At 39.0% G+C, this 25,619-nt stretch overlaps 1 protein-coding gene across 1 annotated transcript in view; it reads right to left on the bottom strand.

The window, feature by feature from the left end:
* DPYD (dihydropyrimidine dehydrogenase) overlaps positions 1–25,619 on the bottom strand; it is a 552,826-nt gene that overhangs the window by 11,411 nt on the left and 515,796 nt on the right. The window contains exon 21 of the mRNA XM_074961282.1: positions 4,695–4,838. Coding sequence (XP_074817383.1) covers positions 4,695–4,838 — 144 coding nt within the window. The remainder of the gene's footprint in view (positions 1–4,694; positions 4,839–25,619) is intronic.

Here is a 25,619-nt window from a genome sequence, read left to right as displayed (position 1 = left end):
CAGGTGCAATGTCTCAAAATACCTCAGAGCTTCTTGCTTGGATCAAAAAGTAAATGTTTAAAAAAAACAGTACAGCAAAAAATAGCTGGCTTTTTTGTTTAAAGTGCAGTTACACACCAAAAAAATGACTCTAAAATGGCATCAAGGGGTTCCATGTTTATTGTCTCTCAATGGCCTCCAGATTAAATTTTCGCAGTTTACAGTATGATGATGTTTTTGCTAATTACCAGCCCTGAAAACACAGGGCAGGTTCTGAAAGTCAAGCTGTGTTCTTTCTTGCTTGTGCATTACCACCAGCAATAAAATCCTGCAAGCTAAATTCTGTCCTTAATTATTCTATATGCAATCACACTGGTTTTGAATTCTTCCCTCAGTTTTACCTGTGCAGCCCTGTTCTCATCAATAGGGATGCACAGGTATAACTGAGAGCAGAATTTGGTTCGGCAACTGCAATTAATGAGCAATTCTGTTGCTTAGAAGTGAATCAGAGTAGAATCCATTAGCTATTGACTTACTGGTGCTAACAAGAGTAAAAACAGTTAAAACTCATTTTGTCATGAAAGTAAATAGATATGATTTTGAATACACACAAGGAGCAGTTCTGTTGAGTAAGATGGTGTTGGTTTTACACAGTGACTTTTATTACTATAACTGCATTTTAAATGGTAACTTGTAAAGTATTTTAAGGTGATTAGCTTTTCATTAACCATATTAGCAAAACTGTATTTTAAAATAAAATTCACAGTTCATGCTTGGTTTACTGTTGGGTTTGCTGACTGGTTGTCTCTCTTTGTCGCTTGTTTCACACAGATTACATTGTAAAACACAATGTGCCCAAGAGATGAGGGACATACATTGAAAGGAATCCTTTTATTACAGGACAGTGCACAATACTAGTATTATGTCTCCTAGATGAAATCCAAAGAGAGCACATATGTCTGTGATCTTACTGTTTATTTTCAGATCTAAAGAGCCATTTTGGCATATTACACAAGTGAATGAAAGGTTCATCAGCTAGATTCTTTGAGCACTCACACGTCAACCGCAACAGAGAGTAGGGGGACACAGAGTAAAAGTCTGGAGTATATAATGTGGAAGACTGGTGGGTGCTAAATTAGTGTAAGAGAAAAATAAAGCCTATTCTACGAAAAGGCTAAACAGGTTCTCAAATCTGTGAGACATGATGGTGATGATGAAGTAAGCACTGAAGAAAATGATTCAACATCAAGCAATAAATGTATTCATAACGCATTCTTATGTTTATATAAAAATATTTATCCTGAGGGATCCCAAATAAGTTATTTATTTCTGTATAGGCATTTGTATAGTTCTCATGATCATAGCATTTGAGTGCTTTACAACCTATACATCCATAGATTGTAAAAAGAATCAGTCACTCCAGGGGAGTCCCGCTATTAGGGAGTAATTAAAGAGAATAAGTACATTGCTGAGAAGCTAAATGATTTGCATTAGTCTTCACCACAGAAGATGCTGGGGAGATACCTACTCCTTCTGATAATGAAAGTGAGTTGCTGTCAGAGATAGAAGTATCAAAAGAGAAGCTGGAACAACCTGATAAATGAAAGAGGAACTGGACACCAGGACCTCAAGGCTACACCCGAGAGTTCTGATGGGTGAGCTTGAGCTGCTAACAAAAATATGCAATCTCATGAAAATCAGCCAGTAGACTGAAAGATAGCAAATGTTGCATCTGTCTTTTCAAGAAGGGCTGCTCTGTGATTTACAGATCTGTAAGGTTTACTGTGGTAAAGCAAGTCAACTGATTGATTTGTTAACTAGATATAGAATTCAAACAAACAAACAAAAAAGCCAACAACTTAGAATGATATGATAGACACAAGACAATATGTGCAAAGGAAAATTGTGCTTCTTGAATCTATTAGAATTCCTTGAGCATGCCAACAAAAGTAGTGAATAAAGGAGAAGCAGTCGGCAACTTTTATTTGGACTTTCAGAAAGTCTGTTTTAGATACTATTATGGAAAATACGGAGTCCTGGCGATGGCTTAGAATCTTGCTAAAAGGCAGAACATAAAGAATGGAAATAAAATGATCAATTTTCAAAATGATAAAAGGTTAACACAAGGGGATGCTGCAAGGTTTTGTTCTAGGACTGGTGATGTTTAATATGTTTAGCAGTACTCTGGAAAAGAGGATGAACAGTAAGCTGGCAAAATCTGCATTGCGTTTAGATTAAACAATATTACAGAAGCCCTGAAATACTTCAGATTTACCTTACAAAACTAGGTAAATGGGCATCATGATGGCAGGTAACATTCAATGTTGGCAAAAGCTAATAATACACATCAGAATGAATACTCTGAACTACTTATGCCAGTTGAGATGAAATAATTTAACTGAAGCCACTCAGGAAAATGAGTTGGGCATGAATGTAGACAGCTTAATGAAAACCTCTGTTCAGTATGTCATGGTGCTCAAAAAACAAGCAGAATGTTAGGGTACATAGAGAACAGAACAGAAGAAAACATGACCAATATTACAATTATACCACCGTACAAATCAATAGTATACAAAGCTCTAGAACAACCAGTTTAGTTCCAGCAATCCCATCTTTAAAAAGTTATGTTAAAAACAGAGTAGATTCAGAAACAGAAAATGAAAGACGTTATGGCCATGGAAAAAGGAGGAGCAGTGAAAGAGATGTACAAAATAATGAAATGTATAAATCAGCAAAACTGTGTACATGGACAATCGATGAAATTGAAAGAGAACAAAATCGAAAATTGATCAAATACTTCTTAAAAACACAATTTACCTCTGGAACTCATTGCAACAAGATATCATTGAAATCAGTGCCTCAGTAGGATTCAGAAAAGGATTAGACATAAGATGGACAATGAGAACATCCAGAGTTACATTTGTTTAAGAAGGGATCTAAATCCTCATTCTTTAGGGCATAGATCTGATAAGGAACGGTTAGAAAGAAACTTCACTTGGCAGTTTGTTCCATAATAGTCCACTATGGTTTTTCTTGCATCTTCCTTTGAAACATCTGGACCAGTCACTGTTGAAGACAGGATACTGGACTAGATGACCCACTGGTCTGATCCAGTATGCCTATTTCTATGGCCCTCATTTTCTCTCTCTATGTAGGTATGTAGGAATCACTTCATCCACTAATATAATACAGCCATCTCTGGGTGCTGTTAATAAGCACACAACCAAACTGCACAATGTTTTGAGTCAGGAGATGAATATCACATCAAATTTAAATTATGGGGTGGGGCAAAAAGCGGAATTTGGCAGATTGTAAATACTCCATATTAGAATTTTGGCCAAGAAATCAGAAATAACACCAGTACTTTTACATGGGATCTTTTAATGACCACATTAGTTTTTTAGTCACAGCAGCACAGTGTCTGAACACCATTCTGGAGCACTGGTTCAATACCAGAAGAAAGGAAAGAATATCATAACTGAGTCATATATGGCTGACTGCAGCACCCTGGGTGAGGATAGTGGGCCTCCAATCCACTTACTGATCTAACTCAAAATGAAACCAAAAAAGAAGTGGAGGTCAATAGAGCCGTGCAACCTGTTTGACACAAGATGCAGAAGTGCTCAAAATTATCCTACTTTTGACTTCTAGCTGTGTTGGCAAACTCTGAATATTATGTGTATTTGCAAACTTTTTGCAAAAGCTTTTCCCTCTCTCTGCATAGCTATACATTTTATTAAACCACCGTTTGTGGTGTATTTCAAGTTCAAGCTTCATTTGGTGGGTTAGTTCACAGAGACGAGGTCACATGATGAAAGTCACATGGTATTTCTCCTTTGTCCTTGATTGACTGAAATTCTTCTATGTGATCAGGAGGGTTAGCAGAAGTCATTTTCATTTTGTATCATAGAGGGAGGCTGCACTGATCGAGATAGATTTTTTTTTCTTTTTAGCCCTTGGGTCTGTCTGAGTGCAATATGAAGTGGCCTTAGAACACTTATCTTCTATAATTTCCCTACTGGAATTATTGGCTACTGTGTCATTATTATGGTGGGGAAGGAGTAGGGAGAGCTCGGGTATATAGGAATGAACATTAGGTTGTGACATATGAGAGCTGAAAATTGAGGCTTTATTTTGACTTTATCGCTGAGTCACTCTGTGACTTAGGAGAAATCAGAGAAATCACTTAGGCCAAAATTTTCAAGTTTTAGGTATCCAACTTGAAAACCTAGGTCCTGATTTTTACACATGCTGAGCACCTGCTATTTCAATTGAAATGAGTGAGAGATGTGAGCACTTAGCACCTCTAAAAATCAAGATCTAGGTGTCTCAAATTGAGCAGCCAAAAATGGATGCATCCAGAATTAATGGAGACTTTTGAACATTTTTACCTTACATTTATTCCTCAAAATACAATCTTCTCCCCACATGCACCTTTTTTGTTCTGCTTCCCAGATGCCTGTTGAATTTGACAAGTGTTATTAGGGAGAAGAACACAAACTTCTACACGTGAAACACAACTCTTTTCCCACCAACTTTGTTTAAAAGCTCTGAGAGCCTGCGTAGGAAAATTGGTTGTCTTTTTCTTGACACTCTATTTCATGTTGTATAACAAGCTTACAAACACAATAACCAACTCAACAGCCAATAATAATTGTTTGCATCAGCAGTGCGGTGGCTGATCACTATTAAATATATTTATTTAATTCTGTTACCTTGACTGCTGGAATGGGCTTCTTGGGAATAAAATGCTTTTTCTCAGGCAGTACAACAGTTGTGGTTTTCTGCTTCAGTTTAATCTTGTTCTCAGCTATTATCTTTTTGCGCTGCTCAAGGTAAGGTCCAAAACTAGGCAGTTTCTAAATTGAAAACCAGAAAATATGCTATTTAGCAAGTATATAAAACACATAAATGAATATTAACAAAGGGCCAAATCCCAAGGTCTTGCTGAGCGTTGATTCATTTCTTATTCAGAAAGGCTCCCATTGAAGTTGATGGGATTCTTACTAAGAAATGAATAAAACTGAGACATAACTTCAAAATCTGACCTCAAAACAATAACAGAGTTTGAATATTAAAATCATAATACACTGTAACAAAAAAATGGCTGTACTGCAGACAACATTCAACAAACTCCTAACCTCCCATGGTGCAGTTGTATTGTACATATATAAATATTGATCACCTTGTATAAATAATTCAAACTCAACGTACATGGAAAGATATGTATTATATATTATATAATCATAAAAGTAAAGATCAGCTTAAGGAACTCCACCACTGTTCAATATTACACCCACTATGATACCCTATTATACTAACTATAGTTTTAAAGGTACATGGATGTGCCCATTGACTTTATTAAGCACACACAGATCCTTGTGATATGATGCCTCGAAGTTATCTGGGCCTGTTGTAGTAATGCTAACAAATGCCAAGTGAATACTAAGATGATTTAATTTTATTCATTTCATAATTCTACCTCTATTCACAGTCCTCACTCTCTTTTAGGTACTTTAATGTCTGGGCTTGCTTCGACAAATATTGCTGCTGGAAGACAACTCTGAATGCCAAAATGTTCTGTCTCAGCCAACAGCCTAGAACTGCTGGTTCAAGTTTCAAAAATTACTAGAGACCCTCTCACCCACAATCATTTGTCTAGATGGTAGAGATTTGGAAAACTACTGCTTACTAAGTCCGCGTGACCGAGTAAATTGCTGTGAATTAAAAATAACTGAAAAACCTCGTTCCTACTTATGAAACAGAATGAGCCCTGGGAAAACTAGTTTTTTTTTATTATTTGAGCGCATTTAAATGGAGTGAATAAACTAAGCTCAGAGTCTAGTCTAAGTGCAATTATATTACAGTAATTAGTATTTAGTAGCAGGGAATAAATATCCTAGATTGTTATCGTGAGCATTAATTCATTGTAATAATTTCAGCACGTCAAGCATGTCCAACTGGAAACAATGTCATCACAATAAATTTAAAGGGACAATGTCAACATGAATTTTTAGAATAAATTCTTAAAAAACATTCCAGGGTTTGACACAGTACCTTTTTGGTAGTGTCCTCTGAATAATTTTTTAAATACTTTAATTAAAAATAATATTAACAGTTATTCTATTCCCCTGCTGGTATTTACATGGAAAAGTTCCTCACCAGTAATTATTTCCACACAGGAGTCCCACTTCTGGGGCGTCAGCTTCCTCAAGTGACAAAGGGTGGATCTCCCTAAGCTGTTTGGTTTTTGGCACTCTAAGTCTGCTAACTGGCAGTTTGGCACAAGTGTATTTTCTGTTCTCCTGGAACCTTCTCATTTCTCAAGTGTGCTGGAACCAAGAGTCCTCTTAAAGATCTCATTTATGTAAATCACATTGTGTGCATTCTCCAGAATTCAGGAGATGGAGATCATCTCAAGAATGGAAATAAACTTAGGCTTGACAACCCCTACAAAACAGAAACTCTAACTTTGAGGGGAGGTGGGTGAAAGAGCAGAAAATGTATATGGCAACTTCAAAGAAGCAGAATTGTAGATAAATAATTTCCCTTTCTTTACAGATGCCAAAAACACAGGAGTCCCATTTCTGGAGAGTAAAAAGAGTGAGGAATGTTTTACAATTAACTTGTATAAACTTCTGCAAGCAGAAGTAAGAACAGAACTAATATTTACTCCTGGGGGAATTCTGCGCCAAAAAATTAAAAATTCTGCAAATGCTATTTGTCAAAATAACACTATATAATCACCCCAGTTTCAATTATTTTGGTAATTTATTTCAAAATACCTGTCAGCAAGTATGATAACAATACAGACACACACAAAAATTCCCCCAGGAGTTAAGGGTTAAAGAAACCCCTATAACAACCCAGTTCCTGTTTCTCTGCCCCCTCCACCACAGGGCCCAGCCGTGTCCTCCCACCCCCCAAGCCCAGCCACTCATACTCCCTACCTGCCTGAGCCCAGTGAGGGGCCCTCCCCGGCCCAGACACTCAGACCTCCTACTCCCCAGAGCCCAGGTGTCCAGAGGGAGAAACAGCCTGATGCTGGGTCCCGGGCTTGCACGCTATTTTCTGCGCGCCACCATCTCCTTCCTTCAGGGAATGCTGGGAACTGCAGCTGCCAGGAACCCTCCAGCTCCTCCTCCCCCGCCCCCCACCCTGATAGTGTCTCCTACTTGCACGCGGGGCTCTGCCAGGTCCAGCAGCCCCTAGTGGTGGCCAGCACCACTGCAGCCCATTTCTACGGGGGAAAAAGGGAAATTCTGCGAGCACAACATTAATTTCTGCAAAATTCTAAATTGTGCAGTGGCACAGAATTCCCTTAGGAGTAATATACACCAAAGTAAAAGAAGGCCTATTCAGAAAAGAGACAACCTGAACAGATAGTGCTGGGGAAGGGAGAGTTTGCATCCTTCCCATCTAAACAATGGGCTCCAAAGATCACGGAAAGATCCCCTATTCTTAGCAATGAACATGGGGCTGTCTGCAAATTGAAAAGACCCAAGGCTGATACCATAGCCTCAGTAGGGCAAATGATGACAGAAACTTTTCTTGCAGTATTGTCAGGCTGTATCAGCTAGAAAAGTACATCAATGGCCTTCAGAAATTTTTGAAACAGTCTTGTCCTGGCTTCTGATTAGTTTCCAGAAGGAATTTAAGGCATTGGTTTTGACCTCTATAAATGATGTAATACCTGTGTAACTGAGAGCCTGCCGCTCCTCTGTATACTACTGATGCAATGGTGGTGCTGAAGCTAAAACCTTATGAATGAAAAGGGAAGGTGTCATAAATATAAAGGGAAGGGTAAACCCCTTTAAAATCCCTCCTGGCCAGAGGAAATCTCCTCTCACCTGTAAAGGGTTAAGAAGCTAAAGGTAACCTCGCTGGCACCTGACCAAAATGGCCAATGAGGAAACAAGATACTTTAAAAAGCTGGGAGGAGGGAGAGAAACAAAGGGTATGTGTGTCTGTCTATATTCTGTCTTTGCCGGGGATAGACCAGGAATGAAGCCTTAGAACTTTTAGTAAGTAATCTAGCTAGGTACGTGTTAGATTATGATTTCTTTAAATGGCTGAGAAAAGAATTGTGCTGAATAGAATAACTATTTCTGTCTGTGTATCTTTTTTGTAACTTAAGGTTTTTGCCTAGAGGGGTTCTCTATGTTTTGAATCTAATTACCCTGTAAGGTATTTACCATCCTGATTTTACAGGGGGGATTTTTTTTTATTTCTATTTACTTCTATTTCTATTAAAAGTCTTTTTGTAAGAAAACTGAATGCTTTTTCATTGTTCTCAGATCCAAGGGTTTGGGTCTGTGGTCACCTATGCAAATTGGTGAGGCTTTTTATCCAACATTTCCCTGGAAAGGGGGGGGGTGCAAGTGTTGGGAGGATTGTTCATCGTTCTTAAGATCCAAGGGTCTGGGTCTGTAGTCACCTAGGCAAATTGGTGAGGCTTTTTACCAAACCTTGTCCAGGAAGTGGGGTGCAAGGTTTTGGGAAGTATTTTGGGGGGAAAGACGTGTCCAAACAGCTCTTCCCCAGTAACCAGTATTTGTTTGGTGGTGGTAGCGGCCAATCCAAGGACAAAAGGGTGGAATATTTTGTACCTTGGGGAAGTTTTGACCTAAACTGATAAAGATAAGCTTAGGAGGTTTTTCATGCAGGTCCTCACATCTGTACCCTAGAGTTCAGAGTGGGGGAGGAACCTTGACAGAAGGGGACTGATGAGACAGCATTTTTGGGAAGGGCTCTTGATTCTTCCTTTGTATAGTTAAGGAATCAATCTTCTGACTTTAAGGGCATGTTGTAAGTCTAACTTATTTTGTCAGGTTTTTAGTGAAGTGGCAGGCTCAGGGATGGATATTTGTTGTTCTGATGATGGACGGCTGCTAAAATCGGATCATCTTTGGGGATCTTTGTGTTGTTGATCCTGAACATTTACTTTTGCATATTTTTAATATTTGACAAGCTCCAAAAGCTTAAAGACAGGATCTGTGAGAATACATTTTAAAATATGAAGTATAAATATATAAAATAATAATTTTGTTGAAAGTCCACAGTTTGTGTGATTAATTAAGGGTGCAAATTAGAGAAGCGTGAATTATTGAGGCAAAAGCCTTTCTTCATCAAAGAAATGCACAAATCAGTTTTGACATGGAAAGTTTCAAACACTACAATTTACATAGTTGCTGGGTAGAATGGAGAGAGGCCATTTTGAAATGGGTCTAATTTCACTCGTACCATGAGGATGTTTCTACTGATGTGTTAAATATTAAAAGGAAAAACTGATCATTTCAGTTTAGGGCCGGTTGTAACTCACAACAGATAAACCAAATTTTATCAAACATGCTTTATGATTGATTTTTTCCCCAGTCAGCCAGAGACAATTTCCATCTGAAAATATTACTTTTGCTAATATTCTGAGAGAGTAAAATTAGTATTTCTTTTAACTATAAACAACACCTCACTGCATAGCTCAGGAACTCAGGAAGTGGTTTATAGAGGGTTTCTCTTGCAAGTAGTGTACAAACAGTCAGAAAGGTGATAAGACTGCTGATCTTTCAATGCTTTCATTTCAGACAGCTTGGCTTGGAATGCTATTTGAGGCAGTATGCAATTTTTTATTGAACTGAATTATTAGATATGCTAAAAATGGAGCTGTTGAATTAACTACTGGAAAGCTGGATATTTAAGATGGTGATTTCATTAAAGCTGTCACTTCACTTAGAGGGGGATTTTGAAAAAACCCACAAGGTGTTTAGGAATACAAGTCTCATTGAAAGCACATTCACTTGGTCTTGTGCTCCTAAATCCTTTGGGTGAGTTGAAATTTCTCCCAAGATTTCTTGAATATATGTTTTGAGATATTTTTTAAATTTCCAAAATAAAAATGTAACTAAACTCCCTACAGATCAGGATATTTTTTACATTAATACCTGCACAGAAAAAAAGATTCACTGTGAATATTTGAATTGTTTCATGGATGTGCAATCACTGGACTTAACAGATCAGTTAGAACATATTTTTGCCTCTGTAGATAGTTTATTTCTACTGTAGGGGGTATCGGCAGTGGGGCGGGGGAGAAGGGGAGCAAAAAGGGACAGTAAAAGGTATTCAAAATCTCAGTTCATTATTTTCATACCGTAAGATTGTAACTGCCATCCAAAACAAGGCGCTGGAAGTATTATGCTGTACATTTTTAAAGAAAGGAAAAACTTCTTGCTAAAGACTTCCAAAAGCTGCATTGTAACTGATGAACAGTACAAGTCTCTAGCAGCATTGTGATTTTTGTTTCAGTAGTTTCTATAGGGATTCATCATTGATGAATTTGTTCTCACCAGAGAAGCTAAATCCTGCTCATTTAAAGATAACCGTATCTCCCACTAAAACTGTCTCTATCCAGATATAAAAAGCATTACACTGCCAATAGAGAACTGACAACATAATGAATCAACAATGAAACCTTAAGCCAGCAAAGCTTTAAGGTGAATAAGTTTGTTTTGACTATAATGTATTCATGGCTCAATCTAAAGGTAATCGAGCATATTATGAACTAGAAAAAGTGCTCGTTCCCTAACAGTAAAAGGCAGTGGGTAGCTTACATTTTAAATGGCCATAATGTTGACAGGAGAAGCAGCAAGTAGCCTAAATGGAGAGGAGACACCATGATCTAGTGGACAGCGCACTGGACTGAGAGTCAGAAGACCCAGATTTTATTCCCAACTCTGCCAGTGACCCACTGCGTAACCTTGGGCAAATCACTTCACCTCTCTGTGCTTCTGTTACGTCTTGTCTGTTTAGATTATAAACTCATGAAGGCAGCAAGTGTCTCTTGCTATGTGCATGTACAATACCTAGTACAAGTGCGCCCTGAGTTCAGTTGGGACCTCTAGGTACTACTATGATACAAATAAAAATAACCACATTTTAAAGAACTGTGCTGGATCTGGTATATTTGTATCCTACTCATATTTTCTTAATATAAAAAGAACACTGAAAAATAATTGTTTTCATAAATAGGATTCTAATAGGGAACAGTAGAGGAAAGACCTCAAATTTATATAAGCAGTCTGTAAACATCTGGTGATTTAGGGGGAAGAGGGGTTTGTCACGGCTCTTTACAAAACCTTTTTCCGTCATGACTGAAGACATTTTCCATGTCAGACATAACTTCATTTATCCAATTTCCATGACATGAGGGTCTTGTTCTTAGATATGCAGGCACATAGCCATTTATTTTGTAAATTCACCCTGTGCACTTATAAGTTCTAATGATTTTACATGATACCCAGTGATGAATCTCCGTGTATCTGGAAGCAGAATTGAAGTCAAATTGTCTTATTTAGTATATTTTATATTTTTTCAAGTGTACACATTACTCTGCACATAGCAAAACTGGTGAGAGACAGCATGACAACCAAAGAAATAAAAGCATCACATCTGCTGAAATGCTAGAATAGCAGAAACAGTCAACATGGTTTTAAAGAGAAAAATATATGGGAGTGGTAGTGACAACTACAGGAACATGGTCCCCCATACTTTGCAATTACATAGCTATGCAAATGGCTATATAAATCTTCTCTCTGTAAAGTCACTGCATAAATCATTGGCAGCGCTCTATAAATCAACCAAAATGCTACCTTCTCTGGTTCTTGAGTTTCTCTCCCTGCCAATTTGCTTTTCTGCCTGCCTGTTGCTTTGTTGAGTGCTTTCCCTCACTGAGTCCTCTGCAGCTGCTCCCAGAATGCAGTCCTTGAAAGGACAGAGTGGGAAGCAGAGAAGGGAAATTCTGCTTCCTCCATGAGAGCTGCAAGGAAAACACAGATGGCCAGCACACCTGGCCACCTTCTTACGGGCAGGGGTTCAACTGATCTTAACTGCACTGGCTCCACAAACACCTATTTTACCTGTGGACCAGTAAAAGAGCAGAGTTTCCCCCCTGTGACTCTTAGCAGATCTGCAACTGTGAAGGCTTCTGCCTGGATTTGGGAGCTTAGCGAGATAGGCAGCTGGGGGAGAGAAAGCTAAGTGAGTTGGAGCTATGGAGATTCTTGGAGATTGGGGAGAGGGTTACCAGAGGAGTTAGGAAAGGCTGTGGGCAAATAAACTTGGAGCAGAAGGGAAGGGAGCCATGGGAACCATTAAAATTTCAACTAGTTAGGCAGCTGCCCCCACCACGGGATTCATTAAAATGTAAATCAGGTTTGTGTGGATCACAGCACAAAGTTTTTAAGATTGTCTGTCTCCCACTTGATCATGTGGAAACTTTGTATGCCTGATGCACAAATTTTTACCAGTGAACCTGGTTTCAGTTTTATTGTTTCCTCCAGCTGCTTTTGAAAACCTCTTAGACTGTTTCCTTCATGGCAATGTGCGTTTAAGATGGCTGCAGTCCTTACCACATGATTTAAGTCTAACATGTTGCATAGTACTCCAGACCTTGACGATAATTAAGGCTGCATAATATTTTCCATTCTAACCCCATTTCCAGACTCTCATAACTTTCAAAAACATCTGCCCTGTATGGTAAAATTTTTCCTGGATTGATGTCTGCCTGAAGATGATTTCCCTCCTTCCTCCCCCCCAAATGTGAGAAAAGCGGTTCCATTATTTCCAAGAAGGAAGAACATGAAAACAGACACATCTCCCAGTATAAAAACAGCTTTATGATGTTTTTGGAAAAAGCTGTTAAGCCAAAAGAGCTATGGGTAGAAAGTTGTAATTTTTCACAGGAAGAGTTGTCACTGAGACAAACTGTCTTTGAGAGTTCTAGTGAAAAGTGGTTTTGCAGGGTCTGAGTTCTGAGCCTTTGAAAATGACATATTGTGCATACACAGAACATTTTGCATGGACTTTTCTTGGTAAGCTCATAAAGTGCACAACTAACGAACACCAAATATCAATGACAATGGAAGAAATGAAACTGATTAATATTAATTCTTATTCTTTTGGACTAGATTCTCTTAAAAGCCGTGGCCCTTTTATCTGGCAGTGGAAAAGGACCATCAACTGGCTGAATTACCACAGCTGGGGACTCCCACAGAACAGAGGTGTTATCCATCTGGCATAAGAGTTGTGTAGGGTCTGCATAGCCAGCTCATACAATCCATCCCTAGCCTCAGATAAGCATAGGAAATGTGCAGGAGGCAAGTCAAGAAGGCATGGCAGGAGCATGCTGCTCTTCAGCAATCTCCAACTGACAGACAGCTCCTTGGTGCTATAGACTAGATCCCCAAAGCTGCTCTAAGCAATGTCCAGGCCAGGGCCAGCACAGTGCTGCAAACAGCTCCTTTGTAAGCTCCTTACCCGTATGATGCAAAGCAGTACTGGGCAGAGCAGAAAATGTGTCCCTTTGAATTCAGCAACTCTCATTGCCCTGTTTCTCTATGCTGAATCTTCATTTAGACTACTGTCCTCATGGAGGAAGAAATTACTTTCAGAATAAAAGACAGAAGAAAAGGCATTCTGAAATTCTTTACAGAGTATTATGCCTTTTAGTTATTTTGTTATTCTTTGAGTTTTCTCTTTGTACCTTTGTTTTATCTGCTTTGTCATTATTTCTTTCCAAATACTATACAACTGTTCCTCAGATGCTTGTTTCTTGTAATCTCTATTCTCTAAACGTTGTGCGGATTCCATTTTGTCTGTTCTCTAAACCATGTTTATCACAAGCAGGTGAGCTCACCCCCCATCCGCTATAATTCTGAGATCTGGACACAAGACTAAATGCCACTTTAGTCTGTATTTTAGGAAACCACATTATCATGGTCTCACGATGATGTATATAGCACCACTTTTGTGCATGGGTGCTATAGCTGCTATTTTAAATAACTGTATACAGTTATTCTCTTGTATCCTGTTTTTTCAATCTTTGCCAGCATTTTCTCCATGAGTTAGACATCACTAGCCAGTTATTCTTTCTGTTGTGACTCAGCTGTTTTGTTTTTACACCACTTTATATAGAGAAAAGTGAAAGATTTTAGGATTCCTGGTTGCTGTAGTGCAGCAAAATCTTTATGTTCCACAGCATAAAATTTCTCTAGCATGAAATATTCATTAGATAAAAAAGGAGCTAACATAGCAAACTTCTGTGCTTACAATCAAAAGCTTTAATAACATGGATGCAAAAGTGTTACCTTCAAAGGGGGTGGAGGGGGGAGGAGGAGCAGAAGATAAAGATTTGAGCACATTACTGTGCTACTTCATGAACATCTGGCAGTCTGTCATTTAATAGACAACAACATCTTCTCTAAACAGAAGAGACTTGAATTCATCAGGGATTCCTGTAGTACAGTATGTGCTTAACTTAAGTACCTGCTTTCTGTGATTTCCATAGATTATCATATTCATGATACTGTGGAGTGAAAGCATTCTTCTCACTCTCTAACCAGAACATGAAAAAGAAATTAAAATATTGGCAGGCACTTTGTCTCTAGTTTGTTGGACATGTAAGAAAAGGACTCTCCACCCATTTATGCTGATGAAATTCTGTCAGCTAAGCAGCACTGTAACAAGGATGACAGCAGAATGTCTATTAATAAATACCTGACAGACTAGCAAACACAACTGTATTCAAGTGGTTTCTTTCAATAAACACAGATCAATTGTGCCTTAGAATTGGGAAAGCTTTGTGTAAATACCAGTTTATCATTCATTTGTACCTAAAAAAAAATCCATTAACCCAAGATTCAAAATTTTTTGGATGGGATACATAGTACACATATGCACACCTGGTTTATGTGCTGGTGATATCGATGTGGTAAACTGCACTGCCAAATGAAAAACAATAATTACTATAACCTTTTGACTGCCCTACCTGCCACCCTGGTCATTAAGTCTGATGTTCAGATACCACAGTGATGGGCACCCTTATAAAACCAACCACTGTCATGGCTTTAACCTTCCCTTTCTGAGGCAAATTTACTGAGGAGATGGTAGTTTACTAACTCCAGCAGCACCTAATATCTGTGAGTATTCTGGGCCCTTTCCAAACAGGCTTCAGACCAATTACAGTATGAAAGTGGTAAATCAGAGTAAAAATCTCTTTATGTCTATTGGCAAAAGACACATATCCATGCTGATACTGCCAGTTCTGTTTGGAGCACTGTCAATCATGAAATTTCCTTGTCTAGTCCCACAATAACTGGGATCCAGTAGATTTGGTTAGCTGGTAGGAGTTTTAGTTTCCCCGAAGGGTGATCACAAGAACATACTAGCATTTTACCATTGAGATTCCAGAAGAATGGACTCCTGTAAGGCTCAATGCTGGCACCAACTTTATTTAATGTGTTCACTAATGATCTACTGAACATCATCGCTTGGCAGTTCATGTATGCCAATGATAGTTGTTATAGAGTTCTGTAACCTGTCCCGAATCCAGTGGGACATGATTATGTGTCACAATTGGAATGGATTGGAAAATAACCCTACCCTCTTGGGCTCAGGTTGGGTAGCCTCTGGTGACCTTTTCCAGCCCTTGAGTTGATGTGGCAGCAGCCTGGCCCCAAATCTTTCCCAAAGATCTGCATATGGGTAGGGGTCGGGAAGTCACCCATATGTGCAATCTCACTGTGGCTGCACAAAGTCGGGGAGAGTTGACTTTGATACATCATAATGCCCTGTCCCTGGATCCATGAAGAGCATACTGTACAATCATGAAGCTGTTTGAAAGCAGGACTGGGGGGACCAGTCTCTTCCCTCAGAAATCTGAGAATCCATACAAAAGTTAATACAATTTCAAAATGTATTAACTTTTGCATGAAGCTCCTCCTACAGCAGAAACCTTGTAAGTACAGCTGCACCAGAACCATTCTGTCAAGGGAGCAAGAAGACGGAGGCAGTGGAGAGCATCTATAAAGATGTCCCTGGGCCTCTGGCAGACCGCGTGAAATCCACATGTTCTGAGGGCCATTCCATATGGCTTTGACTACACTAGGCAAAGAATCCATGGCTGACCGGGGTGTCAAGAACAGTTGAACTATTGCTGAACATGGTATAGCTACAAATGTAGCTAGTGACAATCTATGTTCAGTGACAGATATGTTCCCTGGTGTAGATAAGACTTGTATGTGGTTGAGGTGGAGTGTACCATTTCAACTTTAAAGAACAATCTGGTGGAAACTCCACAAGGGGACCATCGTTTCTTCCTCCCTGAATGTGTGTGGCTTTTTTTTTTTTTTTGTGTGTGTAGTGGAATGATTTGACCAAGACTGTAAACAGCAAAGCACCTCAGCACATCTAGAATTAAACTCCACTTTTTCCTGGTAGATTATATAACACTCTCTCTCTCTATATATATAATATAATACTAATAGACTATTTAAATGCAAACCATTACTAATAATTCCTAAGTAAACCTTCTTCCACTTCAGAATCATTGTAATCCATCTCTTATGCTGGATAAACTGCTGTACTTATCCTGCTTACTGCACAGGCTATAATGCTTCTCCTTATTCATCTCTCATACACAGTAATCCTTCTACCTCTACTTTACAGATTTCTAATTTAAATGTAAAATATTCACTGCAGACAAAAGAGTCCTAGTATAAACAACAACTCTTATGGTTAAGACTGAGGCGCTTACCATTGTCTTTTAAAGTCTTTAAGGCACAAACTAGACAATATGGTGATTTTAATCATCAGTTGATTATCTGACCTCATCTACATTTTATGCTATCATTCGTGCAGAAATAAGCCCTAAGAATGACATTTAGCGGCAAGTCCAATAGTCTCTATTTAGTCAGAAATCCTATTAAAGGCAGAGGGAGCAGAATTAAGAGAAGATGGTGAACATTTTCCCATGATTTTTGTTGTTATTGTTTCATGTGGGCAATTCTATGCCCCACAAAAATTGGTTTCCTGGGAAAATTGACATAATTGGCTATTTTGATAGATCATATAAAATATGAACTGTTGAAGCAATCATTTGCTTGGTTTCTGCAATTTTTTGCTAGGAAATATCTTTATTTGAACTAAAATGACCAATTTTTGAGCAAAAAAAAAAAATGAAGAATAAACCTTTTAGTGAAATAAGCACATTTTCAAGTTCATTACAAATTTTGAAAAAAACAGAGATTCTGAAGTTTTGCCTTTCATTGAACATTTATTTCATACATCTCCAAATGGGAGTTTACATGAAGAGAGTACTAGGTCAGGACAGAAGGATTTGGCCTTCTGTTTTTCATTATTTATATTGCAGTAGCACTCAGGACCCCCAGGCATGGACCTTGACCCCACTGTAATAGACACACCCAGAACAAAAAGGCTGACTATTCTTTCATTCTATTGCACAGGTTAAAGCTGTGACTTTCTTCACAGCTGACGAGTGAGTCATTGGATAACAACAGGAATTAAATTTTGTCTAAATAGAAGTTATTGGGATAAAGGCTGCACTGACTGATACCCTATATAAGCATAATAAAGTCACTGAGACTGATTCTGATCACAATTATATCCTTTTTATCCTGGTCTAAAATAGCTGAGTTCAGTAAAACATCCTTCATTTACACCAGGAGGAGAATCAGGCCCTTTTACTTCACTGGGGTTGCACAGAATGTCTGTCATTGCAAAGTCTGGGAATTATCTTCAGGCCATCTTACCGTCTTCTGGAATACAATAACATATCCTGATATAAGACAATTGTGTGTCAGTTTAGCTCTTGTAAGTCATTCTACACTTTTTCTAAAAAAAAGTACAGTATGGTGCTAATCACAGTTCAGAATGGTATGGCCCCTCCAGCAATTTATGGGGAAAGAAGCAGCTTAACCTAACCCTGGGGTCAAAGAACAAATGGATAGTGTTTTATAATATAGCTGACTTATTGTGGAATTCAAACTTCCAAATGTGGTTGAACATGAATAAATACAGTGGTCAGTCAGGACAAATTATTCAGTTTAATTGTTTTGCATTATTAATTACGAATACCAGGAAAAAGATTCTTTTCAGTATTTTGTAATTGTCAAAGGTGCTTAGAGCCGTTTAAAAATAGTATATATTATAAACAAGCCTAGTTAATGCAAGAAGAAAGTAAAATCTTTTAAGTACTTTAGAATACCATACGTGCAATTTCAGCTAAATGTTGAGGAGATTTATCCATTGTTAAACATTAATTTTTGTTTAGTGTAAAAGGGGAAAGGGTCATTCATTTAACAGATTTATTCATATAAGGATCCCCTAATAAATTCTGCATGAGAGTCAAATGCATTGGTGCAAGAGCACATTCATTTTGTTAACAGATAAATTAGTGCCTATTCATTTTAAAACTGAATGTGGTTTATTTGTACTTTAGTAGCTATTGTTAACACCAAGTACATGCTTTTTATGCTTATTCTAAATAAATCAGATATTCATTTTTATTGACAATGCAATTTAGGTTATGTATCAGATTTCTATTATAAATCCCTAGTTTTTGAGGGATTATAAATTTGCAAGGAACAAGGGGTGAGGGGATAAGAAGCCAATTCCAGGATAAAGCTTTGCCTCATATGGAACTTTCACTACTTGCACGCTGTGGGATGAATGTGGGCCATGAAAGACAATGAAGAGATTTAATTTGTTTTCACTGTATTCTGCCATGGGGGGCATATTCCATACCTCCCTTCATGGATTTAGAGGAGCCAGGCAGAGGATAATGCTGTTGTATTGTTATCTGGTTCTGCAATGTTGGGTTTGGGGAAGTGTGGGGGAGGAGAGTGCTGAATTTGGAGACATTCTGCAAGGAGGAAGTGTGGACCCTTTGTTTACTGTGGAGCCCAAATCTGCAGGACCTCACTATGCCCCATCACATAAAGTGGGTTGAGGGGAGGAGTAAGAATGGGGCCAGTGAATCCCTTAATCAGAAGCCCCCTTGCTCCTGCACCAGGGAAGGCTGCAGATGCTATTGAAGGCCTGAAGATTTAATGGACTGCACTTCCACTGTCCTCAGAATTCCTCATCAATATACCTATGGCAAACATGGCTGCCTCTATATCAGAATACTCTGCCTACTGAACTCCATTTTCTCACCCCCCTCCCTCCTCTTTGCCTTTGAGAAAGACATAGCCCTCCACTCTCCCTCTATGGATATGCCTACGCTACAGGTGGAAATGTAATTTCCAGCTCAGGCAGATGTATCATGCTAGCTCTCGAGTTAGCATGCTAAAAAGAGCCATGTAGCTGCGGTGCTAGCCACCCAATGACACTCTCATCTGAAACCCTAAGTTCATAATCCTGCTGCCCCAGCCACATTGCTGTTTTTAACACACTAGTTTGATCAGAGCTAGTGTGGGTATGTCTACTTGAGCTGGAAATTACCCTCCAGCACCAATGAAGACATATAATAATTTTTCGATTAAACTGTATTTAGGCTGGGATTTTCAAAGGATTCTAAGAGACTTAGGTGTCCAAATCCCCTTGAATATCAATGGGAGTTGGGCACCTAAATCTCTTAGGCTCCTTTGAAATTTTTAGTCTTAACATGTGGTGTTGGGTTGGATGACAATGTGGGGTGGATCATGTCTATTATGAGCATAAGCATAGGGAGTTATGATCCCTAGTACTACCAATAAGAATTAAGTCCTCCAGCTCCTGTGATTTGCTAAACTTTTTGGCATCAAAGCCTATATGCTTTACTTAACTTCCTCAATAGTTCTGGGGCTGGCACCACTGTACAGTTTGAATGTCCTCCCAGGGAAATAAAAATTGGTATCCCTCACTTTTGACAGAATCATAGAAATGAAGGCTAGGAAGGGATCTCGAGAAATTAATCAAGTTCAGCCCCCTGCGCTATGGCAGGACCAAATAAACCTAGATCATCTGACAGCTGTTTGTCCAACCTAAGCTTAAAAACCTCCAGTGATGTGGATTCCACAACTTCTCTTGGGAGCCTTTTCCAGAGTTTAACTACCCTTATAGTTAGAAAGTTTTTTTCCTAATATCTAACCTTAATCTCCCTTGCTGCAGATGAAGCCCATTACTTCTTGTCCTGCTTTCAGTGGACATGGAGAACAATAGATCACAATTCTCCTTATAACAGCCCTTAAAATGTGTGAAGACTGTTACCAGGTCCCTTCTCAGTCTTCTTTTCCCAGTTGTTTTAACATTTCCTCATAGGTCAGGTCTTCTAAACCTTTTATCATTTTTGTTGCTCTCTCCAGTTTGTTCACACAGTATTCCAGCTGAGGCCTCGTTTGTCCTTCTCTGGACAAGAGAGTCTTAGTCTGGAGAAAAGAAGACTAAGGTGGGACGTGCTAACAGTTTTCAAGTACATAAATTGTCATTACAAGGAGGAAGGACAAAAATTGTTCTCTTTAACCTCTGAGGATAGGACAAGAAGCAATGGGCTTAAATTGCAACAAGGGCAGTTTAGGTTGGCCGTTAGGAAAAACTTCCTAACTGACAGGGTGGTTAAGCACTGGAATAAACTGCCCAGGAAGGTTGTGGAATCTCCATCATTGGAGATTTTTAAGAGTAAGTTAGACAAACACTTGTCAGGGATGATCTAGATAATACTTAGTCCTGCCTTGAGTGCCAGAGACTGGACTACAAGACTTCTCAAGGTCCCTTCCAGTCCTATGATTCTATTATTCTCTGCTTGTAGGAGAAGCCATTTGATTAGCTTGGTGTGCACCTGCAGAACATGTGGAGGAAATAGCTGAGGAAAGTAGTTTTGCATTCAGTTCTGCCAGTAGGATACGTATGACCATTTTTATCTCTTCTGGGCATGAGTTCTATAATCTGGGTCCAACTCCTAAGAACCTTGTATACCCTCTGAATGCAAATATAAAGGGATAACCAGCTGGTGCTTGTGACTCGCTGCTGAACAGTTCTCTTTTAGGTCATATTGTATTTTGTTTGCTGTAAAACTACACAAAATGCCATCTTGATTAATTTAAATTTCTTAAAAATTCTAACCAGATCTGAAGATAAATAGTCTACAAACCATTTAAAATAATTATATAAAATTTCTCCTGAATAAAATAACCATAACTCATTACAAAAGTTACAGATTCATTAAACGAATGCAAACTTTTTCTGCATCTCCATCTAGTAACATTGAGATGCCAATGCTTAGATAGCAAAGTGATAGATACTATATAAAATCCAAAAGTAGACGGAGAAGTGTACATTAGAATCAAGTTTTCAGATCTTCCACAAAACCTCTTTTGAATATCTAGCTATCTTCTAGAAGTGACATTACAACATCCGTATTCTAAAATCCTAATTTGATTAGATTTTCACTGAAGACAGTCAATCGAAGAACTAGATTTTAAAAAATTTAACAAGCAAATCATCTGAGTAAGAAAATAAATATAACATGCATACATTTGTGTGCATTCCAAAAAAGTTACATTTTCAATTCCTATAATAGCTGTGAGATGAGTTTTGAATATTTTATTAGTTGACTTCGCAGATTTGTGTAAACAGTTATGCAGGCATGTAATCAGGCTCAGTTTCTCCATTTTTAGAATGCTATGATATTAGGCCAGTCTCTTAGATATTGGACATGCACTCCTTAAGTATAAATAATTAACATACTGTGACAGAGCAGGGCCAGGGAGCAGTGGGAGGGAGATATATAAGCCCTATGTTGATCAAGGCCTGGTTCCCTGTAGACTAGGGAAAGGTTACTACAGGTCAATTGGAGTACCTGTAGCCAATTAAGGCCCTGTCAGAGAGCTAATAAAAATCCCCTGCTTCAGTCAGACAGGGGAAGAAAGAGAAATGACTAGAGTTTGGAGGAGTATTGCAGTGAAGTGGAAGACCAAAGGACTAGAGAAAAGGAGACCCTGCCCAAGCAGAGCAGGGAGACTCCCCCTAGCATCAAGGACCGAGGGTAACCCTACCTAAGGGAGAAGAGGGTAAGAAGCCCGTGGAGCTGAAGAGGCTGGGACTCAGAGTAGGGAGTGGATCCTGACCCCTTCCCTGCTTCCCTCCTCTCCTGCCTTCCCGGGGCACTAGCAGAGGCCTTTGCACCCAAGAACAGGGACACGAGGTGGCGCCCCACCCCACCCCACCAAGGAAAAGCACAGGACCCACCACAGTAGCATTAGCTGTTTGCCACAATATATAAACATTTGCTTTCTTCTTTGCTTTGCGATGTGTGCTCATTGAAGTATTTCATGCAATTAAACAGCCATATGCACGAAGCAGAAAACAATATATATGTATAAGAAAAATAATTTCTGCCCTGCTCCTGCAAACACTGACACACAGGCTGAAATTTAAATGAGTACCTCCATTGATTTCAACGGGACTACTCATATGCTTAAGGTTCAGCACCTGAGTACGAGTCTGGAGGATCAGGGCCATAGAGCTCATGGTAGAATACTAAGTTTAGCCCTCAGGTGTGTGTGCATAGCTCCAGCAGACTGCATTACAGGAGTTATATAGCTGCACACTGAAAAGCAGAATTTAGCCCAGAGTGTACATTTTTTTTGTACTGTTTAAAAGAACAAGACTTGTCTTCAGCTTGTCAGCATTCAAATAGCTCCTAAATAATACACTTTATTTTGGATGAGTGATCATAGGAGTCCTGTAGTGCTTGTATATTCAAAAACATAGTATTTTAAAACACATCTTCATTTAAATTGTAAAAAATGAAATGATTTTTATTTCTTTAGGTAATTTGTCTTTTTGAGGTTGTGCCAGATATTTATAGTGATTCAATCTAAGGCTTCTGTAAAAATCATCCATGGCTACTGCAGCTGTAAGATGAACAGAAAAACAAATCTGCTACTTCTGAGAACAGAATCTCTAAGTTAATGCTATGTACAATAAAACTACTTCTACAAAGACTTCAGTTGATGTAATTTCTCTCTCTACAGGTGATACATGTCTTCTGTGTGTCTGACTTTTTTTTCCCCTTCATCTTACAGAGATCCGATACATTTACCTATAGCCCCTATGGATATCCGGAACTGCTTGAATTGTGCCCAGCCTCAAATGGTTCCAAAGGGCAATTTCAGGAGCCAGGGGTAGGCAGGGCCCAACGTCAAAGCTGGATTAAGGCAATCTATGGCTTTAACCCCCACATCATGATCTCCTCCCCACCCGTCTTGAGGAGGTAATGGCAGGAGCCATTCGCACAAGAGCTGACTGGTGGAGGTCATGCCACACTCCTGTCTGAGTAGGCTGGGGCCTTCTACCTTTCTCTATCACCATCTTCTGTCTTCAGGTGAGCAGAGGTGCATCCTGGAGGAAGGATAAGTCAGATACCACCCACCCAAGCAGAGACTGTATGTGTATGTGCGGGAGCCCTGCTGACACCATTCCATCAGAGCCACAATGAGGTGGCAGCAGAAAGTCACACACTAAATAATCATCTCTGAGTTGGGGGCCTCCAGAGTAGTAGGTTTCAGTATTAACAATCCACTAAATTAAGTGGGACAGTTGGCAACTCTGCTTTATCATTTCAGGTTGTCTGTAGACTGAGGCAGACATTGTTCAGTGTTCAAGTGTAAAAAGAGAGACAGCCAACACAGTGCAACCTTAAGGTTTTATTCTTTCCTCCTCAGATGCTGTTCTCTCACATAAAATACTTCCTGCAACAGAATTCTTTAAGTTCTTATACTATAGAACTCCTATGGGGAAACTTTATCATCACATCCCTTTAGTCACCTTTAGCTGAGATAGCAAAATTTAACACAAATCCCATAACCTTCTTTACTACTTAACATTCTATTAGACCCCCTGCCAAGTCTCTCTGTGTGTGTGTATATATATATATATATATACACACACACACACACACTATATAAAAAAAAGAAACTTAACATTAACTCTTTGTAAATTGATTAACTCAGAAGTTGCTTGGCAACTAAGGATTTTCCCCTGGGCTTGGGTGGTGGGTTCTTCTTTCACACCTTATTATTGTACAAAAGCTTATGTATACTTAGGAAGCACTTTGATGCTGGAGGGAGTCAGAAACTTTCTTGTGACAACAAGAGACTGCCTGGTACTTGGCTTTTCTGGTGGTGTGGTGTTTTGAGAGTCTATCTAGATATCAGTTGATTTGCTCATTGGCTCGTGTTCCTTTCATGTCCTGCTGCTCAAGTCTCAGTGAGTGCATATTTCACCATCCTCCATGTCCATGTCTTAGAGGGCACATGTATTGGCAGTTCTGACAAAATATATGCCCACCCACTGCTTCAGTATATGAATGAGGATTTATCTGTTCAATACATGTAGTCTGCTTCAAGGTGCATGATTGTCCTGAAGAAATAGTTTGCTTCTGACAGTGTCTCCAGGTTGTAGTTCTGGCAGGTCTTTAGCCTGTTGGTCATAGTAGACTTTACATATCTCTCTTCCTTTTTGTGTGCTATTCCTTCTACCACTGCTGGTTGTAATGATGCTGGAGCTATAGAGTTGGGTGTCTTGACTACAAATGTTGTACTGACCTACTATTAATGACTCCTGTGGAGTGTCTCCCCATGCAAGGATGGCTTGCTTTATATTTTCTTTGCTTTTTTCACCTCTCTTTAATAGGGTCTGAGCAATTTTAACTGCTGATTCAGCTTTGCCATTTAATTAGTTGATGATGATGCGATATGACTGAATTCCCATTCCCAGGAAAATTGCACAAACTCACTGCAAGTAAACAGGGGTCTGTTGTCTGAAACTACAGACTTTGGGATACCATGCCTGCTAAAATGTTTCATTGCTTAGTTTACAATGGACACTGCAGTAGGGTTCTGACAGTTCATCTAGTTCCTAAAAGTATGAATAGAAGTTTACGATAATGAGCTAGTTTATGTGGTTTGCAGGGAAAAGGTCCATTGCCACTCTGCTCCAAGATCTGTTGGGGATTCTGTGTATTCTCAATATTTCTTTTTGCTTCTTGGCCTGCATTTCCCCATTTATATTACAACTGCTCATCAGGTCTCAAATATCCTTGGTCATGTTTGGTCAGCATAAATGTTTCTGGCTGTCCAAATATACGCTTCTAATGCCAGAATGGCTGCAATGTATCCTTGAGAAAATTTCAGTCTCAATGATCTGGGTATTATGATTCAACTATCTTCATATATGATACAATCTTGGATGCTCAGTTCATTTTGATAATTACAGTATTTTTGGGAAGCAAGATAAGACTTCTTCTCTGATGTCTGGCCATCTAGATAGAATGATGGATGGGAACGCTTGTAGATCTTTGTTTTGTATCGTATCTCAGATTATTTCTAGTACTTGTCTTGAAAATGGCACATAACCAACTTGTTGATGCTTTTATGTCTTTCTGTGTTTTCTGTATTTCTGTCAGGTTCAAAATCTCCTATTCTTGTTCAATTACTGTATTTTCATGCTGCAAGGCTGCTCTGGATAAGAAATCAATATGTACATCTCAGTAGTGAGCATCTTTCTTGTAGTGAGCATCTAAGTTGCAGTTTCAGTAGCATGCACGGAATGTATTTTGGGATCACGAGCTGTGGCTCTTTAAAAATGCTCTCTAATGGTTCATGGTCACTTTCTTTTCGAATGGTTTCCTGTGCTTGAACATACTGGTCAATGACACTTCACATGCAAACAAGTATTGCAAGACATTCCTTTTCAATTTGGGCACATCTTCGTTCCTTTGGGGATTGTGACCTTGGTATGAAAGCTCACAGTGCCTGGTAATTGTCAGTTTAGAAACAGTCTGAAACACAGCTTCCACTAGATGTTTG

This window comes from Natator depressus, chromosome 8 (genome assembly GCF_965152275.1).
Source record: "Natator depressus isolate rNatDep1 chromosome 8, rNatDep2.hap1, whole genome shotgun sequence".
NCBI classification, from domain to species: Eukaryota; Metazoa; Chordata; order Testudines; family Cheloniidae; genus Natator; species Natator depressus.
Note: the sequence above shows the minus strand (reverse complement) of the source record. Positions and strands in the feature narration are given on the sequence as shown.